A 19,801-nucleotide genomic window follows, 5' to 3' on the forward strand; every position below is an offset into this window, starting at 1 on the left:
CAAAAAGTAGCTTTTAGTAAAAAGGAAAATTCATATCTCAAGAAATAAGAAGTTGTGAGGAAGGAAAGAGAGGGAGGGAGAGAAGGATAAGGAAAGAGAGAAGGAGAGAGAGAGAGCTGCTCCAAGGTTGTTTCCTTCATTGCCGCAACTATGCCAGTGAGAACCCAGGTCTGTCTCTTTGCTCTGCCATTTGCAGCATGTTGGCTGCTTGTCTCATACGTCCTTCCTCTGGGTCCCAAGGTGACTGCTACTATGCTAGGTGTTGCATGAAGACTAAAGTGTCTTATGTACAAAAAGTGAACTTGTTTAAGACTGGTTTGCATAAATCAGGTTTCTCTGCTGCCTCTGGGGAAGCTCACAGCCTCTCCCACCTGGCCACAAGACTCCTGGATAAAACGGTTTTCATTAACAAAGAGGCAGAGAGGTTAGGGCTGTTGGGTGGGGAGGCAGCACTGCTCTGAGGGTGCTGCCCTGGAGAGGAGGCCATGGGCTGGGGAACAGCGTGTGCCCCAGGCCCTGCCTCTGCTTTGACCAGAGCCACTGCTTGGGCCGTTTGTATGTTGAACTTTTGCACAGAGTTTCATTTTACTAATTATTTTAGAAACACACAGACACTCTAAATGCCTTCTCTATATCATCATTGCCATCATTGTCACCATTGTTATCCTAGATATGTAATGATTACAACTGTACTAGCTTAAAGGTGCAGATGGTAGGACTTGGTTATTACTTTAGGATCATGATTAATTTACAATAACTATTTTGGAATTTCTCACACTCTTTAAAATGTGTCCTGGCTACTCTTAATTGCATGTGTGACTTTATAGATTATCTCCAATTTGCTGTGGAAGAAAACAATAATGATTAAAACGATAAGGAAGCGGATTTGGCCCAACAGCTAGGGCATCCACCTACCACATGGGAAGTCCAAGGTTCAAACCCCGGGCCTCCTGACCCATGTGATGAGCTGGCCCATGTGCATTGTTGATGTGCTGTGCCACGCAGGGGTGTCCCCTGCATAGAGGAGTCCCGCACGCAAGGACTCTGCCCCATAAAGAGAGCCACCCAGCGTGAAAAAAGCTCAACCTGCCTAGGAATGGTGCCGCACACACTAAGAGCTGATGCAGCAAGACGACACAACAAAAAGAGACACAGATTCCGGATGCTGCTGACAAGAATACAGGTGGACACAGAAGAACACACAATGAATGGACACAGAGCAGAGAACTGGGCGGGGGTGGGGAAGAGGAGAGAAATAAATAAATAAATCTTTAAAAAAACAACTCTATGACTTTTAAAATATTTTTCTTTTACATCTGTGGCAGTTGTAGCCTTTGACAGGATTTTAAAGGTACCAGATTCCTCATCATATCAGTTGAATTGGGATTATTTTAGATTTTTCAGAAAATCTAGACTAAGTTCCATCCTAGATGTGACAGCTATTTTTGACACAAATTGTTCTTCAACAGTGATGCTAATGGAGGAGCAGAAAATCCTGGGTTAAGTGACAGAATGGAGCATTCCATCCCAAACATTAGTAAATTGCAAGAGGGAAATAATGTCACAGAATGTTAAATGAGAGGCTGGAATTTGGTCTCCCTCCATACTCATTATTGTCCCAGTGTTGTGGCACAATGGCCATCCTGCACATCCATCCTCCCTGCTGGGCTGGGGGATCTCCTCTTTGAAGTGTTGGTTCAGTGCTCAGGGGTTAACATGGAACTTTATTTCTAGGAACCTACCTTACTTTCTGAAAGATAATATGAGAAACATTGGTCTAGGGATGTCTCCTGCCAGGCTCTTATCATTCTTGATTTCTGAATTAGGGGAAATGGCTTCTTTTTCTTTCTTTTTTCTTTTTTTCTTAATTAGATAGGATAATTTGCCCCAGCCAATAACCCAATTGTTTCTTTCCCCTTTTTCAGAGACCACTCAAGTGTTGGTGCTTTTATTTCCTTCTGCTCAAATGAATCGAGCTTTGTGAACTCCATATTCCTTGTGAAGCACATTTTCTATGAGTTTTTTTTTTTTAACTTTCTATTTTGAAATAGTTTCAAACTTACAATTGCAAAATAATACAAAATCTATACAGAGAATGTCAACATACCCCTCCCCCAGACACCCATATGCACCAACTTTAACATTTTGGCTCATTTGCCATATCATTCTGCCTGCCTGCCTGCCTGCCTGCCTGCCTGCCTGCCTGCCTGCCTCCATCCATCCATCCACCCACCCACCCACCCATCCTTCTTATTGTCTAAACATTTGAGAGTAGGTTTTATATATATCATGCTCCTGAATACTTAATATTTACATGTACATTTTTAAGAACAAGAATATTCCATGAAGCTTTTTCATGTATCCTTCTCCTAAAGGACAGAAATAACCAAAATGAGGAACCTTTTAGCCTTGAAGTATTACCTCATTCTCTCCTGGCTTTACTTTGTATCTGAGCCATGTTATCTCAATGATTTACACTATGAACCCTCGTGGATAATGGTATACCTTTCTACTCTGGTAATTTGGGTTCATGAAATAGTACTTAGCAAGCAACAAAATAATTCCCTAGCATTTCATAAATGAGAGAAGGAAGGCAAATGTAATGATCTTAAACTGATAGTCCCTTTTCAGTCTCTCGGCTGTTTGATATTTGTTTTGCCAGGTGGCTGGTTTCCCTGGGCACTTTGTTCATCTCCCTTCCCCCTCCTACTTGAGACAGAACTCTCCCACAAGGCAGGACAACACAGGGAAATGAACAAGCATGCAGGGATCCTTCCCTGGTGGCTTGTTTCTATTTGAGCTCCTAGTTCTCTCTGCTTATAGAACTTTCCTTTTTTACTTAATACACAGGAACTTCTGAAGGTCATTTCAATATTCTCCTGGAAACACATATTGAAGGGACTCAGCTTCCGTTGTTTTTAGTCTACATATGTGGAGAAGGTGAAGTCATAGTTTGTTTTGATTCTTCAGGGACTGGGTAAATGTGTTAAAAGACTCAAAAAGTAGAAAACGGCAATTTGTAGAAAACGGCAATTTCCTTCTAACTTTCTATGCCATTTGCTTTTGTTACGTTAGTATCACAGGGTGTATCGTTAACAAGATACTTGTTAAAATTCTGAGGTTTTAAGGGAGTATGTGGTTGAATACCCACCTTCCTTTTATGATCTTAATATAAGATGCTAAATTATACTTCTCTAGGTGCTCATAATGAAATGAATTTGGGCACAGACAGCCATGTGAGGGCATACAAACTAAATAGAATCATAAGAAAGTCAAAGGTTTACAATTGGAGCAAGACAAAGGATGTTTGTATTGAGCAAAAGATGTATCTTTTGGGTTTGGTTTCTTTTTTCTCAAAATTATGGTAATGTATTAATCTCTGTTGCCTATATAATAATTCCTACATTTTCATTGTTACCTAGTATTACATCATATGAATATACCAAATTTTATTTATTTAGTCTATACTTAATTGGCATGTGGGTTGTTTTCAATTCAAATCTATTATGAATAATGCTAGTATATTTAAATGCATAAGCTTAGAGTTTTCTTTGAGAGCAAATTTATAATGTGTGGATCTTTGCATGATTGTTCTAGCAGTTACATATGTGTTGACAATTCCCCACCATCATTGGAACTTGACAGTTTCTCCTTATAGTTGTCAGTTTTTGTTATATATTGAGCTTTCTATTTGTTTTTCATTTCCATACAAATTTAGAATTGTTTCATCTTCTTGGTGAGTTGAATCTTTTAACGTTAGGAGTGACTCTCTTTACCTTTAGTAATGCTTTGTTTTGCCCCAAAGTCTGTTTTTTAAAAAATTCCATTTATTTAATTTTTTAAATTAGAGAAGTTTTGTGGGTTTTTTAGAATAATCATATATAATATACAGGGTATATTCATATACCACCTTATTATTAACACTTTACATTGATATGGTACATTTGTTACAACAAAGGCTGTTTGATTTGATACTGTTTGTTTATTTGATTCCTTTGGTTAGGTTTGCATGTTTTGTTTTTTTTTCTATTCATCTTTCAGACTTTCTCTACCCCTGTATTCTTATGTTTTGGAAGTATCTTTTGTAACAGCATATAGTTTTTATTCATTCAAATCTCATGAACTTTGGTTTTTTAACTTGGAAATTTTAATCCACTTACATATAATAAAATTACTGATATGTTTGTGTTTAAATCTGCCGTCTTACTCTGTGTTTTCTATTTATCTTGCCTATTCTATACTTCTTTTCCCTCTCTTATCTTGCCTTTTTTGGGGGTTTAAGTGTTTTTTATATTATAAATTTTCTCCTGTTTTCTTGGAAATTGTATACTGTCTTTTAATGTTCTATTAAAGGATATCCTAGAAATTATAATATATATTCTTGAATTATTAAAATCTGATGTTACAGATACACTAATTCTCCTTCTTCTAGACACTGCAGAGACCTTAGAACCCTTTTAACTCCATTATTTTCCTGGTTTATATGACATTGTTTTATGTAATTTAATTTCTGTATTTAAAATTCCAAAGATACTGTTATTCTTGTTTAATATCATAAACGTTAGTTTAGATTTTCCCACAAGTCTGCCATTTTTGTTCTCTCTCATTTATTCCCACATCTCTAAATTTCCATCTGGGATCATTTTCTATCTGCCTAAAGAACATCTTTTAGAGCAGATTGGTTGGTGGCACAGTCTCCTGGTTTTAGTTTGACAGAGAGGCTTTATTTCATCTTCGTTCTTGAGGCATATTTTAGCTGTGTGTAGAATTCTAGGTTGGCCCATTTTTCATTTCATCACATTGAAGATTGTGTACTTTTCCACTGTTTTAACTTTCCATGTTTAATTCTAGATAATTCCTTGTGATCTGTCTTCCACATTCACTAATTCTGTTTTTAGTTGGGTCTAACCCATCCATTGAGTTCTTTCAGTTGTTATATTTTTCCACTGTAGAATTTCTGATTGATTCTTTTTCATGTATAAGATCATTCTTTTTTTAATAGTTTTCAGTTCCTGAATGAAATTTTGGTTTTTATCTCCATGAGCATGCTTAATTATTTACAGTTTTTGCCTTGAATTGAACAAGTTGTGTTGATTCTTTTGCTCTTGTCTGTTGTTTTGGGTTCTTTTTCATGTGTTCTTTTCCTCCTGTGTGTCTGGTTGTCTTTGATTATATGCTGTATTAGTCAGGCAAAGAGGTGCTGATGCAAAATACCAGAAGTCTGTTGGCTTTTATAAAGGGTGTTTATTTGGGGTAGGAGCTTACAGATACCAGGCCCTAAAGCATAAGTTAACTTCCCTCACCAAAGTCTATTTTCACTTTGCATCTGGCACCCAACATCTACCAGGGTTCAGGCTTCCTGGGTTCCTCTCTCCCCAGGTCTTGTTTCTCTCTGGACTTAGAGTTCCTCTCTTCCAGGGCTTGCTTCTCTTTCCTCTGTGTGCTTACTTCCTGGGCCTCCAGCTTAAGACTTCAGCATCAAACTTCAACATCAAAACTCCAACATTAAAAACTCTTCAACTCTGTCCTTTGCCAAGCCTTTTTCCTGAGTCCCCACCCACCAAGGGGTGGGAACTCAACACCCTACTGATGTGGCCCAATCAAAGCCCTAATCATAATTTAATCATACCCAGGTACAGACCAGTTTACAAACATAATCTAATATCTATTTTTGGAATTCATAACTTTATCAAACTGCTACATGTGCTTTATATTGTATTTGGAAAATTTTTTTTATAAATAATTTGAAACCTAGAATGACGTTCTCTTTCTCCAGAGAGGATTTTGTTTGCATCTTCCCAGGTATCTGACAGCACTTGCAATCTGGATCACCTGAATTCAATCTCAGTTTCATAGTTAGGCTGTAGTCCATATGCAGGCTAGTTTACTTCTGGGTGCAGTCTTATGAGCCCCAGTCTGAAATGTGCAGGCTTATGGACATCAATCCAAAGTGTGGTCTGATCTACTTTTAGCTCTTTTACAAGACTGTCGAAATTGCTGCTTAGCCTTTTAACCATGTCATCAGGATGAGTGAGTGCCTGCCTAATCCTTTGTTGCCCTAAGAGCCAGGATCTTGCTTTGATATTTTTACAGTATCTGTTCATTCTTTGATGGTTTTTTTGGAGTATGTTTTTAGATTTCATATAGCCTTTTAATTATTTTTGGCAGGAAGGTTGGTCTGAATTATGTAGTCTACCTTTATCTGAGGTGGAACTGAAATTAGATGCAATTTTAACTAAATATATTTACAGTAAATACATTTTGTACCATACTTTGATTTACCCTACTTACCTTGGTTATTTAATAAAGTTATGTTGGAGTAGCTAGAAAAGGACAGATAAAACATCTTCTAAAGATGTTGGAGAACTGCATAGTACATGAGACTTCAGATCCTGGAGTGAAGAGAAATGCAGAGTACTGACCAGACATTCTGTAGCAGCTTTTCCACTGGGCATTTGCCATTTCTTCAAGCTGAGAAAGATCTAGAAGCAGGAAGACGGCCTGGGCAGGAGGGTGCCACTAAAAGACAGAAAAGCTAATAGAACTTTTGGCAGTCACACAGGTTGAAGAAATGTACATTGGAGTTTCACAGGAAAAGATTGTTTAACATGACTCCATTAAAATTTAAAACTTCTATGCATTAAAGAGCATGTATAGGCAGAAAAATTGATAAAATTAGAAAAATCCCCATTTTTACCTTCTCATAGATCTAAAATGATTGTCCATGGATCCTCAAACTATTAGGGAAAAGTTGCCAGTCAACTTGATAGTAGATGGATTAGGTTGACAGTACTTGAATCCTCTGATCAATTTCAACATTAGAATCATGTGCCTTCTGATTTGATTCAAAGAACGCCACACCGTGAATGAAGCATTTTTGCACCTGAATTTGAATGCGCCTCTAAATCTACCAGTTTGCAAGGAATATGGAGATAGCAGAGCATGTCAATCAAATCTTGGGGTTATAATCAGCCAAATGTAGAAGGGTGGGAAATTCTGTAGGTCAAATGCCTTGGTTTCTCTAGTGGATAAATGATGTGAAAAAGTGTAAAAAAAAAATAAAAGAGAATTGTTACAGATTAAAGGAGACTTAAGAGAAAAACCAATATTCAGCATATGAAATGTGTGGATCTTGTTTGGATCCAGATATGAACAAAATCAAATTGTAAAGGGAAATTTTTGAGAAATTTAAACATAGACTGGATAGTAGATGATGTTGTTCATTTTACTGCTTGTGAAAAAGGTATAGAAGTTGTTTTTTTATTTTTTAAGTCCTTGTTTTTAAAAAGTACTTTAGATAAGTAACATGTCTCTGATTTGCTTTAAAAATGGAAAATGTTGATAATTGTTTGCACTGGTTAGTGGGTATACAGGAGTTCATTGTGCTGTTTTCTATACCTTTTTGTAAATTTAAACATACTCATTAAACAGTTACAAACAACAATAACAACAACAAATAACTTGTGTTTGATGTGAGAGCATCATAAACTGCTCTCCCTGTTTGGTGAAAGTCTGTTGTTTTTGTGGTGTCAAACAGGCATAAAACTTAATTTTCTTTATATAGCGTATTTCCTAGCTATTAGTTTGATCTTTTAGATTTATATAACTCGTCCTACAAAGACCACATGGAAAGGAAGAGAGGAAGTTCTTCAAGGTAAAAGTGGGGAACATACATCAAATGAACAGGAAAGGGGTGCTAGGCAGGCAGAACTCACAGAGAGCCACTACCTCTCTCCCATTGGCTACTCAAGACATTTAAACCAACTGTTTCCCATACACAGGATTTTTAAAGCACTTCCAACTAATATAATTTAGCTCTCCCTTCCTCCAAAAAGGGAGTTAATTCAAAGTAATGTTCAGCTAATGGAACTAACTTCAAGTCCAGGAGCTCTGGATAATGTCAATTTACTTCCCATCTCCATTATATTTTGCAAATTATGGACTAAATAGAAAATGTATCCGTTAATAATATACTCTATGCATTACTAGGAAAGAGAAAAGTGAAAGAGAATTTCTTTAAATTATAGAACATAGAGAGCAAAGAAATACAGATAAGGTTCCCAAACCTTACTCATGCATTTTGACCAAGAGGGCGTAATGTGCATTTGATAGAGTGCTGCTGGGCACATCTAACCATGTGGCTTAAAGAAAATCAGTCCCAGTTCCTGAGGCCTGCCATAGGCTCTGCCTAGAATCCTGATCTTCTGCAGAGGCTTTAAACAGTGTTGGGTCTGCTGGGTTACAGGAGCTGTGTGGCAGATTGCTTCAGTCTGGACCAGCTAGCTGTGTGGAGACTCTTGTCCTGAGCCCCACCCCAATTTTCTCATTACCAGGCACACAGGTAGAAGCAAGAAAAATCATGCAGTATATGTCGCCTTCAAAATCCCAGAGAGGGAAGCGGATTCGGCTCAGTTCATAGAGCATCTGCCTACCACATCAAAAGTACAGGGTTCAAACCCAGGGCCTCCTGACCCATGTGGTGAGCTGGCCCACACACAGTGCTGATGTGCACAAGGAGTGCCCTGCCACGCAGGGGTGTCCCCCACATAGGGGAGCCCTAGGTGCAAGGAGTGTGACTCACAAGGAGAGCCACCCCACATGAAAAAAGCACAGCCTGCCCAGGAGTGGCTCCGCACACATGGAGAGCTGATGCAGCAAATGACGCAACAAAAAGAGACACAGATTCCCGGTGCAGCTGACAAGAATGCAAGTGGACAGAGAGAGTAGACAAACGTGGGGGAGGGGGAGTGGCAGAGGAGAAAGGGAGAGAAATAAATAATAAATCTTAAAAAAAAAAAAAACCCCAGAGAGGTCAGCCAAGCATTTTGCCTCTTAGCAGGTACAAGGTACAGCAGTTATCATTCACTTACTTTTGTTTCTTTTCAATTAATTATTAATTTTGGGTAAATTATAAGTGCATGGCATTTAATTAGTAAAGTACAAAAAGGTGTCCAGTGAGAACAAAATTCCATTCCTATGCTTATTATCCAGTCCCCTAAATCTTCTCACTGGAGGCAAGCTCTTGTTGGCCTCCGCTGCGGCACTGCAGGCGGGTCACTGCAGGCGAGTCGCTGCCAGGGATCGGGCCTACGCCACGGCCTGACCGGGGCGGCAGCAGGCGGCTCAAGGCTTGGTGGGGACGCGCGGTTCGATGGAGGAAAAACCACGGAGACGAGGTCTATGCGCAGGTCTGATTTTATTCGGGAAGTACATGGGGTTTTATAGTGTCATGGAGGCGGGGAGGTTGTGGGAGGGGCATGTCCGCGGGGCAGCTGAGGATTGGCTGCAGAGGCAAGGGCGGACCTGCGGTTTATGACGTAAGCCATTGATGGCAGAGGGGGTTGTTTCCGAGGTTGTGCCGGGGCGGATAGGGGATGAGGGCGGTTGAAATGAGGCGGGGAGAACAGCGATCGGCTGGGAGGGGGAAGATAACAGTGGCTGGGAGGAGGGGCAGAGGGAGGCAGCAGCACAAACTGCTGCTGAGAAGGGCCATAATACAGGGAGGTTACGAGGAACAGGCGGGCAAAGTATAAGGAAGCGAAAGGCAGGGTGGGAGCAGGGGACAAGCTCTGATAACAGTTTCTTGCATATTCTCATTTTAAGGGTGCTCTCCGCACATGGCACAAACCATTGGATCCCAAGAAACATCCTGATGTGGCAGGCCCTGTATGTTCATGGGAGTATACTCTAACCAACTGGAATACATCTAAGGCTATGTTCTTACTCTCCCGGCTCTATTAGCTTGATAACTTTAATATAGTAGACTAGTGTAGTGTCCTGTGTCCTGAGTTGTTGTCTCTGAGGCAAGTGAAAGTGAACTTCTGGTGTCCTCAGTTTTTCCCACTAGAGAAATGCTTTTACCAGCTTCATAACTACATTCTGGATGCCAAGGATGGCATTAATTTGCTCTAGTAAGGAGACCACATCTGAGGGTATAGCTTGAGATGAAGTAATCTTGCAATTATGTTTATGATAACCTCATAGAATCGACTAAGCCCTATTAGACCTCATTTGGAGGGGATGGGTTCTCTGCACATCACCAGGTTTGCAGCATTGCTTTTTGGATTAACTACTGGGGTAGGGAGGGGGATTCCATTGGCTTTCACTGTCTTTGAATGACTTAGATCCACCCTTGTGTCCATTTACTTGAGACTCAGATTTCTAACAGAGGGTCTAATCCCACCCCTTGGCTGGTGGCAAAAGGTGCTTTGATTAACACACCCATCAAGTGTGTTATGGAGGAATGCAGGCGAGCTACTTTCCCAAAAGAAAATTAAGGTGCTGTAATTAAAATAAGGAAGGTAGAATGCTAAATAGGCAAAACCAACAGATGCCTGTTCTAGAGTAGCCAGATAAGTATTTCTCAGCAGGGACGTCATTGACATTCAGGGTGCCTTCATTTCCTAGAGCTGCCATAGCAAAGTGCCACAAATTGGGTGGCTTAAAACAGAAATCTGTTGTCTCACAACCAGGAGGCTAGAAGTCTGAATCAAGGTGTGAGCAGGGCTGTGCTCCCTCTAAAGTCTGTAGGGAAGACTCAGTTTCACGCTTCTCTTCTGGCTTGCTGGCTGTCCAGCCTCAGTCACCATATGGTGTTCTTTCCTATGTCTGTCTGTGTCCAATTCTCCCCTTATATGGACCAGTCATATTGTGGCCTCATTTTAACTAATAACATCTTCAAACACTATTTCCAAATAAGGTCACACTCCCAGGATTGGGGGATTAGGACTTGAACATGTCTTTTTGGGGGGCACAATTCAACCTTGACCATTCTTCATCATGAGCTGCTGTCCCATGTGTTGTAAATTGTAGGAAAATTTAAATTATATTTGAACTTTGTATGACCTGTTCCTTATTGTAGATGTTGCAGTTGTTCCCTATTATTGTAGATGCTGTTGCAGTTCTGATAGCAAACAGCTGCTCAGTAGTTTCCAATAAATACGATATGGAAACTAGGGTTGAGGCTCTCAGTTCCAGAAGCTGTGAGTCCCCTGGTCCCATCTTTATCTCTTCTCTTGTGTCTTTCTGTCCTTTATTTCTAAAAGTTCTGCATTGCCTTCCCTTTGAGCCAACCTGTCACTGAGCTAATCTTGGCAACTGGTGCCCAATGTGGGGCCCAAAGGGAAGCTCAGCAGTAAATGTTCAGCATCTTTGGCTCTCGTACACTAAATGCCGGCAGCACCCCTACTACCATCACAACCAAAACACCACCTGTTTCCCCACACCCCCTGGAGGCAGGTGGTCTTACAGAGCATGGAGGATCACTGTACTTCATGCTCCCTAAAGGTGTGTCCTTTTGAAACAACCAGAAGCATTTCCATTGCTAAATGAAAGGTTGTTTATAATTTTGTTATAATAAAATAATGCTTCTTAATTTTTTATCAAAAGTTCCTCTTTTTACTGTTCCCAAATACCTAAATGATCTGCATCTAGTGGCATATTAAATATATAAAAAATTAATCAACTTGTTTTTTCACTTTATTTCTTTGTTTAAGGGCACAGAGTTTAAAGCCAGACTCTCTCGGTTCTAATCCTGCAATCTTGCATTGCTCTTTACTAGCATTTACCTCCTGACCATGGGCAATTATGTAATCTCTCTGTGCCTCAGTTTTTTTCTGTCAAATGGGGATAATAATAGTGCCCTTTTCATGGGGTTGCTGTGAGGATTAAGTGAGTTGATTGCATAAAGCACTTATTATACTGTCAGGAACAGAGTAAGTATATGTTCTTATTTTATAAAATAGGGTATTAAAAATTTCCTGTAAATAACATGAAGATGCCTTTTAAATTTTCTTTTCTTTCTTTTTCTTTTTTTTGGTTTACCTTTTAAAACTTAAATTGCTTTATCTGAAAAAGCATTTTGTTATGTCATTTAGCCTAGACCTTTACTTTGAAAAATACCAGGGAATCGTTCAGTCATTTATTCAATATCTATTGGGTTGCCAGGTGTATTAGTCAACCAAAGGGGTGCTGATGCAAAGTACCAGAAATCTGTTGGCTTTTTATAAAGGTATTTATTTCGGGTAGGAGGTTACAGTCACAAGGCCCTAAAGAATCCAATTCAAGGTACCTTAAGAGGTACTTTTTTACCATAGTCTTTTGCCATGTGTTGAAGCATGATGGCAGGCGATGCTTGCGAGGGTTCAGCCTTCCTTCTTCCTCTTTAGGCTCTGTGGTCCCAGCTTCTTCTGATCTCAGCTGTAGGCTGGTAAAAGGCTCATTTCTTTCCGGGCTCAGTTGCTCTGGTCTCTTCACAAAGTCAGCTGTAAACTCTCAGGCTCATCTGTCTTCCTGGGGCCTTTGCTGTGTCTAATGGAGCTGTGTCTCTTCCTCTGTGTTCTTCTCTGTATATCTACTTCCATATGAGAGTCTCTTTTATCAGCCCACCAAGGGGATAGGTACTTAACTGCATGCCTTAATGATGTGGTTGAACCAAAGCCCTAATCTTGATTTACTAAAGCAGAAGTGAAATCCCTGAATTTAATACAGTCAAAGGTTTATCATGCCCAGAGGAAATGACCAGTTTACAAACATAATCTATATTTCTTTTTGGAATTCATAAATATCAAGCTAAATTCTGCTATGTGCTAAATTCTGGGAAGGCAGGGAATTTACATTCCAGTGGAAGAAGCAGTAACTAAGCACAAGTAAATGCCCAGGGTAATTACCAATGTGGTAAGAACTGTAAAAGACACAGGGAAAAGCCTGGAAGCAGGGAAGTAAGGTTCATTGTGTTCGTGGAACAGATGGGAGGCTCAGACTGGCCTGTGGTGGAACCTTGTAGACCAGGGTGCCACTCTGAGGAAGAAATGGAGTGGGATGGAATGGAGATGGAGAAGCAGAGATGGGAAGAAAAGATAAAACCAGCAAATGACAGATTGGATTTGGAGGTAGACTTGACCAGGTGGCTTGGGTGAGGGGGGAGGAATGAGGGATAATACCTAGATTTTTGGCTATTTATTATGTGTCATTTTGACAGTTTTCTCATATTCTTTCTATTACAAAATTCGTTTTTCGTTTTAACATGGCCCTTTTCAAAATTGTAAATTATTAGGTATATTTATCTTCCCGGTCTAGATTCATTTGCACTACAGCCAAATTATACAATCTTTGTATTTCTTCTAGTTTCCTTGTTTAGTAAAGAGAACCTCCTTTGTTGATAGTTTTGGCATTGACTTGGTAGCATTTTATCTTGTTAATTATTGCCACTGAGGACTTCAACTCAGTTTATCACTTGCAGAGTAATCTTTTGAAGTTAGATAGCCCCCTGCAAAGTTTAAGAGTATAAAACCCTGCATGGGTTCGGGAAGCATCGCAGCTTTCCCTTCCCTGCCTGCTTCCTCCCCAAGGGCGACCAGGGCGGGGAGCAGCAAGTAGTGAGGCAGTTGGAGTTTATTTACCTGGCTCTACCTGAGGCACAGATAAACTCTGTGCAACTCCATTATTTTTCTTAACGTGTGCTTCAGGTGTAGGAAGTCACACTTATCAGTTTCAAATTTTCTGTCACTTAGGACTTATCGATAATTGCATTTTATCGTATTTTGCTAAAATATGGTTTCTTGTGAATGAATCGAGAAAGCATATAAAGCAGTCTTTAAGCAGATCATTTAAGTCTCATGTGGAACGGATTATTTTACTTTTTTTCTATGAAATGCAGAGAAATTCGGAAGAAAATTCATTAGACAGTAATGTGTAGAGTTTTTTTTTAATACCTAAATAAAACATAAGAACTTCAAACACATTTCTTAGGCACAACTATTATTAAACACCCATGGATGTTTTTGATTTCCCATTACATTAAAATACTCAACTGAACTTCATATTTAGAACATTTAAAAATAGCTCAGTCTTAAAAAGAAGATATAAAGTATTATCAGATGTGCTTTTTGTATATAATTAGTATGTGCTTATGGAGGTATAATGACTTTTAGTCTTAATTACTCATGATAAAAAGTTCATATGGTAAAAATCAGAGCTACAGCTGGATGACACATTTGTAAATAATTGAGTGATGACTCCAGCCTAAAGAGGCATGCTGTTTTAGTTCCTTGTAATTGCCCTTTCACACATCGGTGGATCATGAAGGTAACAATAAAATACCCTTTTAAATATGCTTCATGATTTCTCTTTCATGTAGATTTGCTGTGTGCACGCTACTTCCTTCAGAGCTCGGCAGGCTGGTGTGAATTTATATCACCTTTTCCCTTTCTCTGAAATGGCTCAAGATTCAGGAGGCCTTTCTTTGGATTATCAGTTTTGGATGCAGAAGCTTTCTGTATGGGACCAGCCCTCCACTTTGGAATCTCAGAAGGATACCTGTCTTCACCTATCTCAGTTCCAGGAGTTCCTAAGGCAGTTATATGAAGCCTTGAAAGAGATGGTAAGTAGTGGACCAAAAGAATGAAATTATTTTGCGCCATCAGGCACTCTTCACCCAGATTACACCAAGCCAGGACTTTCTCAACAGTCAGTGACTGTGGTATTGACCTAATGTGTTGTTGGGTTAGAAAGAAAAATTGGGGGCACAGTCATTAGAGAATGCAGACAAGAACTGGTTTTCTGAGTCTCTGATTTATTGTGACATCAGTCTTCCCTTCTTGATTAGTTATATTGTCACGTGAGGCTTCCTGAGCAATCAGCTTGTTTTGCAGTAAACAAGATTTTGATACTTGTCAGGTAATGGATTTTTTTTTTTAAGGCCTTTATATCTTTTAAATATTGAAGAGTGTATTGACATGCTCACCCTTTCCTCAACTCTGTTCTCAGGTGGACTCTAATAAGAGATACCTATTAAGACCTCTTCTTAAAAATATTTTAAGTAGTCTAATAAATATTAAGATTTTGAACATCTTCCTTGTTTTCAAAACTTGACATGTTTTTGTTTTGACCTAAGATTTCTTAATATCTTTCTTTTTCTTGCATAATTCCTCTCGCTAGAACTTCTAGTACAAAGTTGAACAACAGTGATGAGAGTGGGCTTCCTTGTTTTGTTCCTGATCTTAGAGGAAAAGTTTTCAGTCTTTCTCCATTAAGTAGGATGTTAGCTGTGGGTTTTTCATGTATACCCTTTATAATGTCAAGGAAGATTCTTTCTATTCCTAATTTTCTAAGTGTTTTTTATCAAGAGGAGGTGCTGGATTTTGTTAGATGTCTTTTCTGCACCAATTGAGATGATTGTGTGTTTTTTTCTTCATTCTGTTAATGTGTATTATATGAATTGATTCTTATCTTGAATTACCCTTGCATACATGGGATAAATCCCACTTGGTCATGGTTTGTAATTTTTTAAATATGCTGTTGGATTCAGTTTGCTAGTATTTTGTTGAAGATTTTTGCATCTGTATTCATTAGAGACAGTGATCTGTAATTTTCTTTTTTCTTGTGGTATCTTTATCTTGCTTTGATATGAGGATGATGTTGACCTCATAGAATGAAACAGGAAGTGTCCCCTCCTCTTCAGTTTTTTGGGAGAGTTTGAGCAGAATTGGTGTTAATTTTTCTTGAAATGTTTGGTAAGGTTCACCTGTGAAGCCATCTGGTCCTGGGCTTTTTTTTTATTGGGAGGTTTTTGATGACTCATTGAATCTCTTCACTAGTTATTGGTGTGTTGAGATCTATTTCTTCTTGAGTCAGTGTAGACAGTTTTCACCATCTTTGCAAATTGACTTTGCATTGGCTGTTGCTCTCCTTCAGAGCTCAGCCTTCCTATCAGGATGGTCAGTCCAAGGTGACTGCAATATGCAGGGGCCTCCCTGTCATTTCTGGGCCTGTCTCTTGTCTTGTTGCTAGTGACCTTAGGTGTTCCTGATTTATAGGAGTTTGAATGCCCCCTTTGCTTCCCAGGCACAGACCTATTCCCTCTCCTGGGTGTTCCACTTAGGACTTAAAGCCCATAAGCCTTTGCCCCAGGCCATCTACCTCAATTGATTCTTGCACTGTTTTTCTTATCTTAAGCTGCTCTTGCCTGGTGGCAAATTGTGGGAGAGGGGGGCATACTGGAGAGGAGTTTTCCAAGTCAGTCTTTCCCAGCCAGAACAAGGCCAGTGACCAACGAAGGGAGTGTTGGCAGCTCCCATCTGCCCTGGGGAGGGGAAGAGGGATGGGTCAGGAAGGATGCCAGGAGCTTCTTCCATGACTCCCTAAGGCTGTGCTTTCTTGACTCAGACCCTGCCCCCCTATGCAGCCCTTCAGCTCCCCTCTGCAGCTCTGAGGAAGCACACTGTCTTTAAGTCTCCTTTGTTACCTTTTTCTGGGGCAGGTTGGAACAATGGCCTCAGTGCTGGGCCTCAGTGATCCAAAGTAGCTAATCAAAAGCAATGAACAATGATCTGTCTGCACACCTCCCCCGCTCTCCAGTCTATCCTGGGGAAATGGATTTTTGTGTTCCTTTCTGGCATCAGCAAGTGATGCCAAAGGCCGGACCCTACTGCTGCCTGCTGTGAGAATGGGGTATGGATGATGGTGACTGCTGCGTGGAGAGAGCTTCTTACAAGTATTTACCATAATTTACCAGACTCTTCCTCTCACTCTTCCCTGGATGCTGTGTAGTGTTTTACTGTACTCCAGAAATTTGAAATAGTTGATTCAGACAATTCTGCCTGTTTATAGTCCTGATGGAGGAACTGATTCCTGGAACTTAATACTCCACTCTCTTTCCACAATTCCCCCTATTTTTTAATCTTAAACTGTTTTCTATTTGGTTGCTTTTCCCCCATCCCAGGTTTTAGTTTGTTGTAGACAGTATGATATCATTTAGCATGTAACAATATAATTAGGATTAAACAAAAATAGATGTCTTAATGCTTTGGCTGCTTCTTTTTTCTTTTTACAAATTCCAGAATTTTTGTCCTTTTATACCTTCTCCTGGAGCTGGAGCTGAATTAGGAACTTCTCATACTGTTTTAGAATGATACAGTAAAGTAAAGGTAGGGAAGTAGACTTGGCCCAGTGATTAGGGCATCCATCTACCACGCAGTTCAAACTCCGGGCCTCCTTGACCCATGTGGAGCTGGCCCATGTGCAGTGCTGATGCACCGCAAGGAGTGCCATGCCACACTGGGGTGTCCCCTGCGTAGGGGAGCCCCGTGCGCAAGGAGTGCACCCCATAAGGAAAGCCGCCCAGCATGAAAGAAAGTGCAGCCTGCCCAAGAATGGTGCTGCACACACAGAGAGCTGACACAACAAGATGACGAAACAAAAAGAGACACAGATTCCTGGTGCCGCTGATAAGGATAGAAGCAGTCACAGAAGAACACATAGCGATGGACACAGAGAGCAGACAACTTGGGGGCAGGGGGAGAGAAATAAATAAAAAATCTTTAAAAAAAATAAAGGTATGGGATTATATAATTATTAACCACCTACAATATTTCTTTGCTATTATATAGTCTTTATTAGTTCTAAATAAAATGACTTTTCCAGAGTAAGCATGAGTAAAATAAAATTGATTTTGAATAAAATTCATTCTACCTAAATGTGCCATCCATCTTAGTTTTGGTGACCTGGTTTAAGGATGAAGTACAGTGGATGCTTGTTAAACTTTATTTGAATTACTAACCTGAAGATCTTCTCTAATCCCTTCTTTTCTTACTTTTCTAAAATACATACTAAATAAGCAGCTTTCATAACCCCTCAGTCTATAGTGTAAGTTGCATAGTATCATTTTACTGACCAAAATATAATTTTCTCTTTCAGGATTCAAATACAGTCATTGAAAGATTCCCCACAATTGGTCAGCTATTGGCAAAAACTTGCTGGAATCCTTTTATCTTAGCATATGGTAAGAATCCAAAGCACAGTCTCTCAAAATGCAAACTTCTAATGAAAGTTTTAATATTTGGATTGTTTAACAAAATCCAGAGTGTTGAATTATAAATCTTCCTCCTACTTTTCATGAAACAGTATATCGAGTGTTGAATATCATTGTTCCGTTACAAAGATGGTATCCTTTATTGTTTTCCACAATTTCCTTGTATTTGGTATATAGAGAAGTGTACATACACACACACACAGTTAAATAGGAAATTAGGACTCCTGTTAGAGGGCAGAAATTCACAGAATGATTTAAATATCCACTTTTGTCTGTAATCACTTTTATCACCTCATTTAAAAATTCCTTGTAAAATGATTATACTAATAATACTGAGTTAATTATCATATTAACACATTTACTTTTTCCCTTGTTATAAAATCCTTCTTCAGAATCTAAATCCTGCCATGGCTCTGCCATTATTTGGTGGTGACATTTTGGTTTTACACAAGGTTAAGAGGAATTTTAGGCTCCATTGGAGGAGTGTCAACGTCACTGATCTCCTGCCTACCTATCCAGCCTCATTTCCTATTTAATCCTTCACAGATACACCACATGCATTGTATCCAGGTCAAATTACTAGCAGTTCCTACTGGCATGTGCTGTTATGGCTTGTGACCTGCAGTTCCTTTTGCCTGGAACTCTTCTCGTCTCTTGAAATGGCCCTACTAATGCCAAGTTAAGAACGTCCCTTAGTGTCTCCTGCTCTCTCTCATTACACTCTCTTGCAATTGTTGGTTTGCTTGCCTCATGTCTTAGAAGACTGAATATCTCTTGAGAACAACTGTGGTTTCCGTTCTCTTTATTTTCTGGGGCCTAGCATAGCAGGCATATCTGAAGATGAACAGTTAAGATGTGTTGCCTGAATTGACTATTATTAACTAATGCAATACTTATTTTTTCAGATTTGTTTAAAATGAAAGACTAATTGCATAAAATAATGACATCAGAACCAAAAAATAAAATGAATATTTTCCTTTGATGTTTTAAAGAATTGTACAGTTTCCTTTGCTAGTCTTTCGTAAGTCATCATGGAGGACAACAATGAACATGTTTTGGTCCCACGAGCACACCAGTGTAGGTGTACCCTCACATTCACAAACTCCCATGCCCCCACCTTCCCCTATTCCTTCCCATTTATGCCAGTCTCTTCCTCTTGACTCTTCATGCACCCACTCACCGGGTTCAAGTTCTTGATCTAACATGGCAAAGCTAGTGAGCTATCTCTCCGTTTCCCCTCCAGGGCCATACTTACCTGTCCTAAGTTTGAATATGTCAGCTGGGTTTGTGTTTCTCAAGCATCTTTAACCGGGAATATATTTTGTTTGTGCATTTATGTGTGTATACATATAAACATGCACACACATACACACATATACTCTTATAAACACAGACAGATACCCACATACACATATATAATTAAAACATGTTTCATGAATGAATGCTTATTTTTATTACATGCAATCCATATTTATTGTGCTATCTTTTTTTTCTTTATTTTTTTAATATTACATTAAAAAAATATGAGGTCCCCATATACCCCCCTATTGTGCTATCTTAAAAATGGTGTTCATGACTCAAAATTGATTTCACAACTGATGATGGGTCATTACCAAAAGTTTGAAAAACATTAAGCTAGGCTCATGATATTATTGATGGCAGGAGAAAGGAAAAGAGATTGTTGAATAACTTTATTCTTCGGTACAACCAACTGTTAGATGCTCCGTGGACAGAGAGAGAGAGAGAGAGATGACCACCTTAAGTGTACATGGTGCATGGAAGACACATCCCCAATTCAGAAATGCTAAAATGTGAACAAGTTTGTGTTGTAAAATTGAAGAAGTAGAGAGTCGTTGCTCACTTTGTGCTGGGCATTGTTCTTTGCAGAATACATAGAGTATCTAATTGGTTTCTTGTCGACAATCTTGCAGGATAGGTAGTTATGGATTATAGTAAATGGGTCACTTTACCCAGAATTCTAAACTAGTATGT

At 39.4% G+C, this 19,801-nt stretch overlaps 1 protein-coding gene across 3 annotated transcripts in view; it reads left to right on the forward strand.

Moving 5' to 3' along the window:
- FANCC (FA complementation group C) overlaps window positions 1-19,801 on the forward strand; it is a 306,236-nt gene that overhangs the window by 91,585 nt on the left and 194,850 nt on the right. For 2 of the 3 annotated variants that reach the window (XM_058301557.2, XM_058301558.2), the window contains 2 exons: window positions 14,138-14,380; window positions 17,695-17,779. In XM_058301557.2, the coding sequence (XP_058157540.1) occupies window positions 14,216-14,380; window positions 17,695-17,779 (250 nt within the window). In that variant the 5' untranslated portion in view covers window positions 14,138-14,215. Of the gene's footprint in view, window positions 1-8,554; window positions 9,189-9,603; window positions 9,667-14,137; window positions 14,381-17,694; window positions 17,780-19,801 lie in introns of those variants that run through there. The other variant, XM_058301559.2, reaches the window with a different exon arrangement.

The sequence above is a fragment of the Dasypus novemcinctus genome, chromosome 8 (assembly GCF_030445035.2).
Source record: "Dasypus novemcinctus isolate mDasNov1 chromosome 8, mDasNov1.1.hap2, whole genome shotgun sequence".
NCBI lineage: Eukaryota > Metazoa > Chordata > Mammalia > Cingulata > Dasypodidae > Dasypus > Dasypus novemcinctus.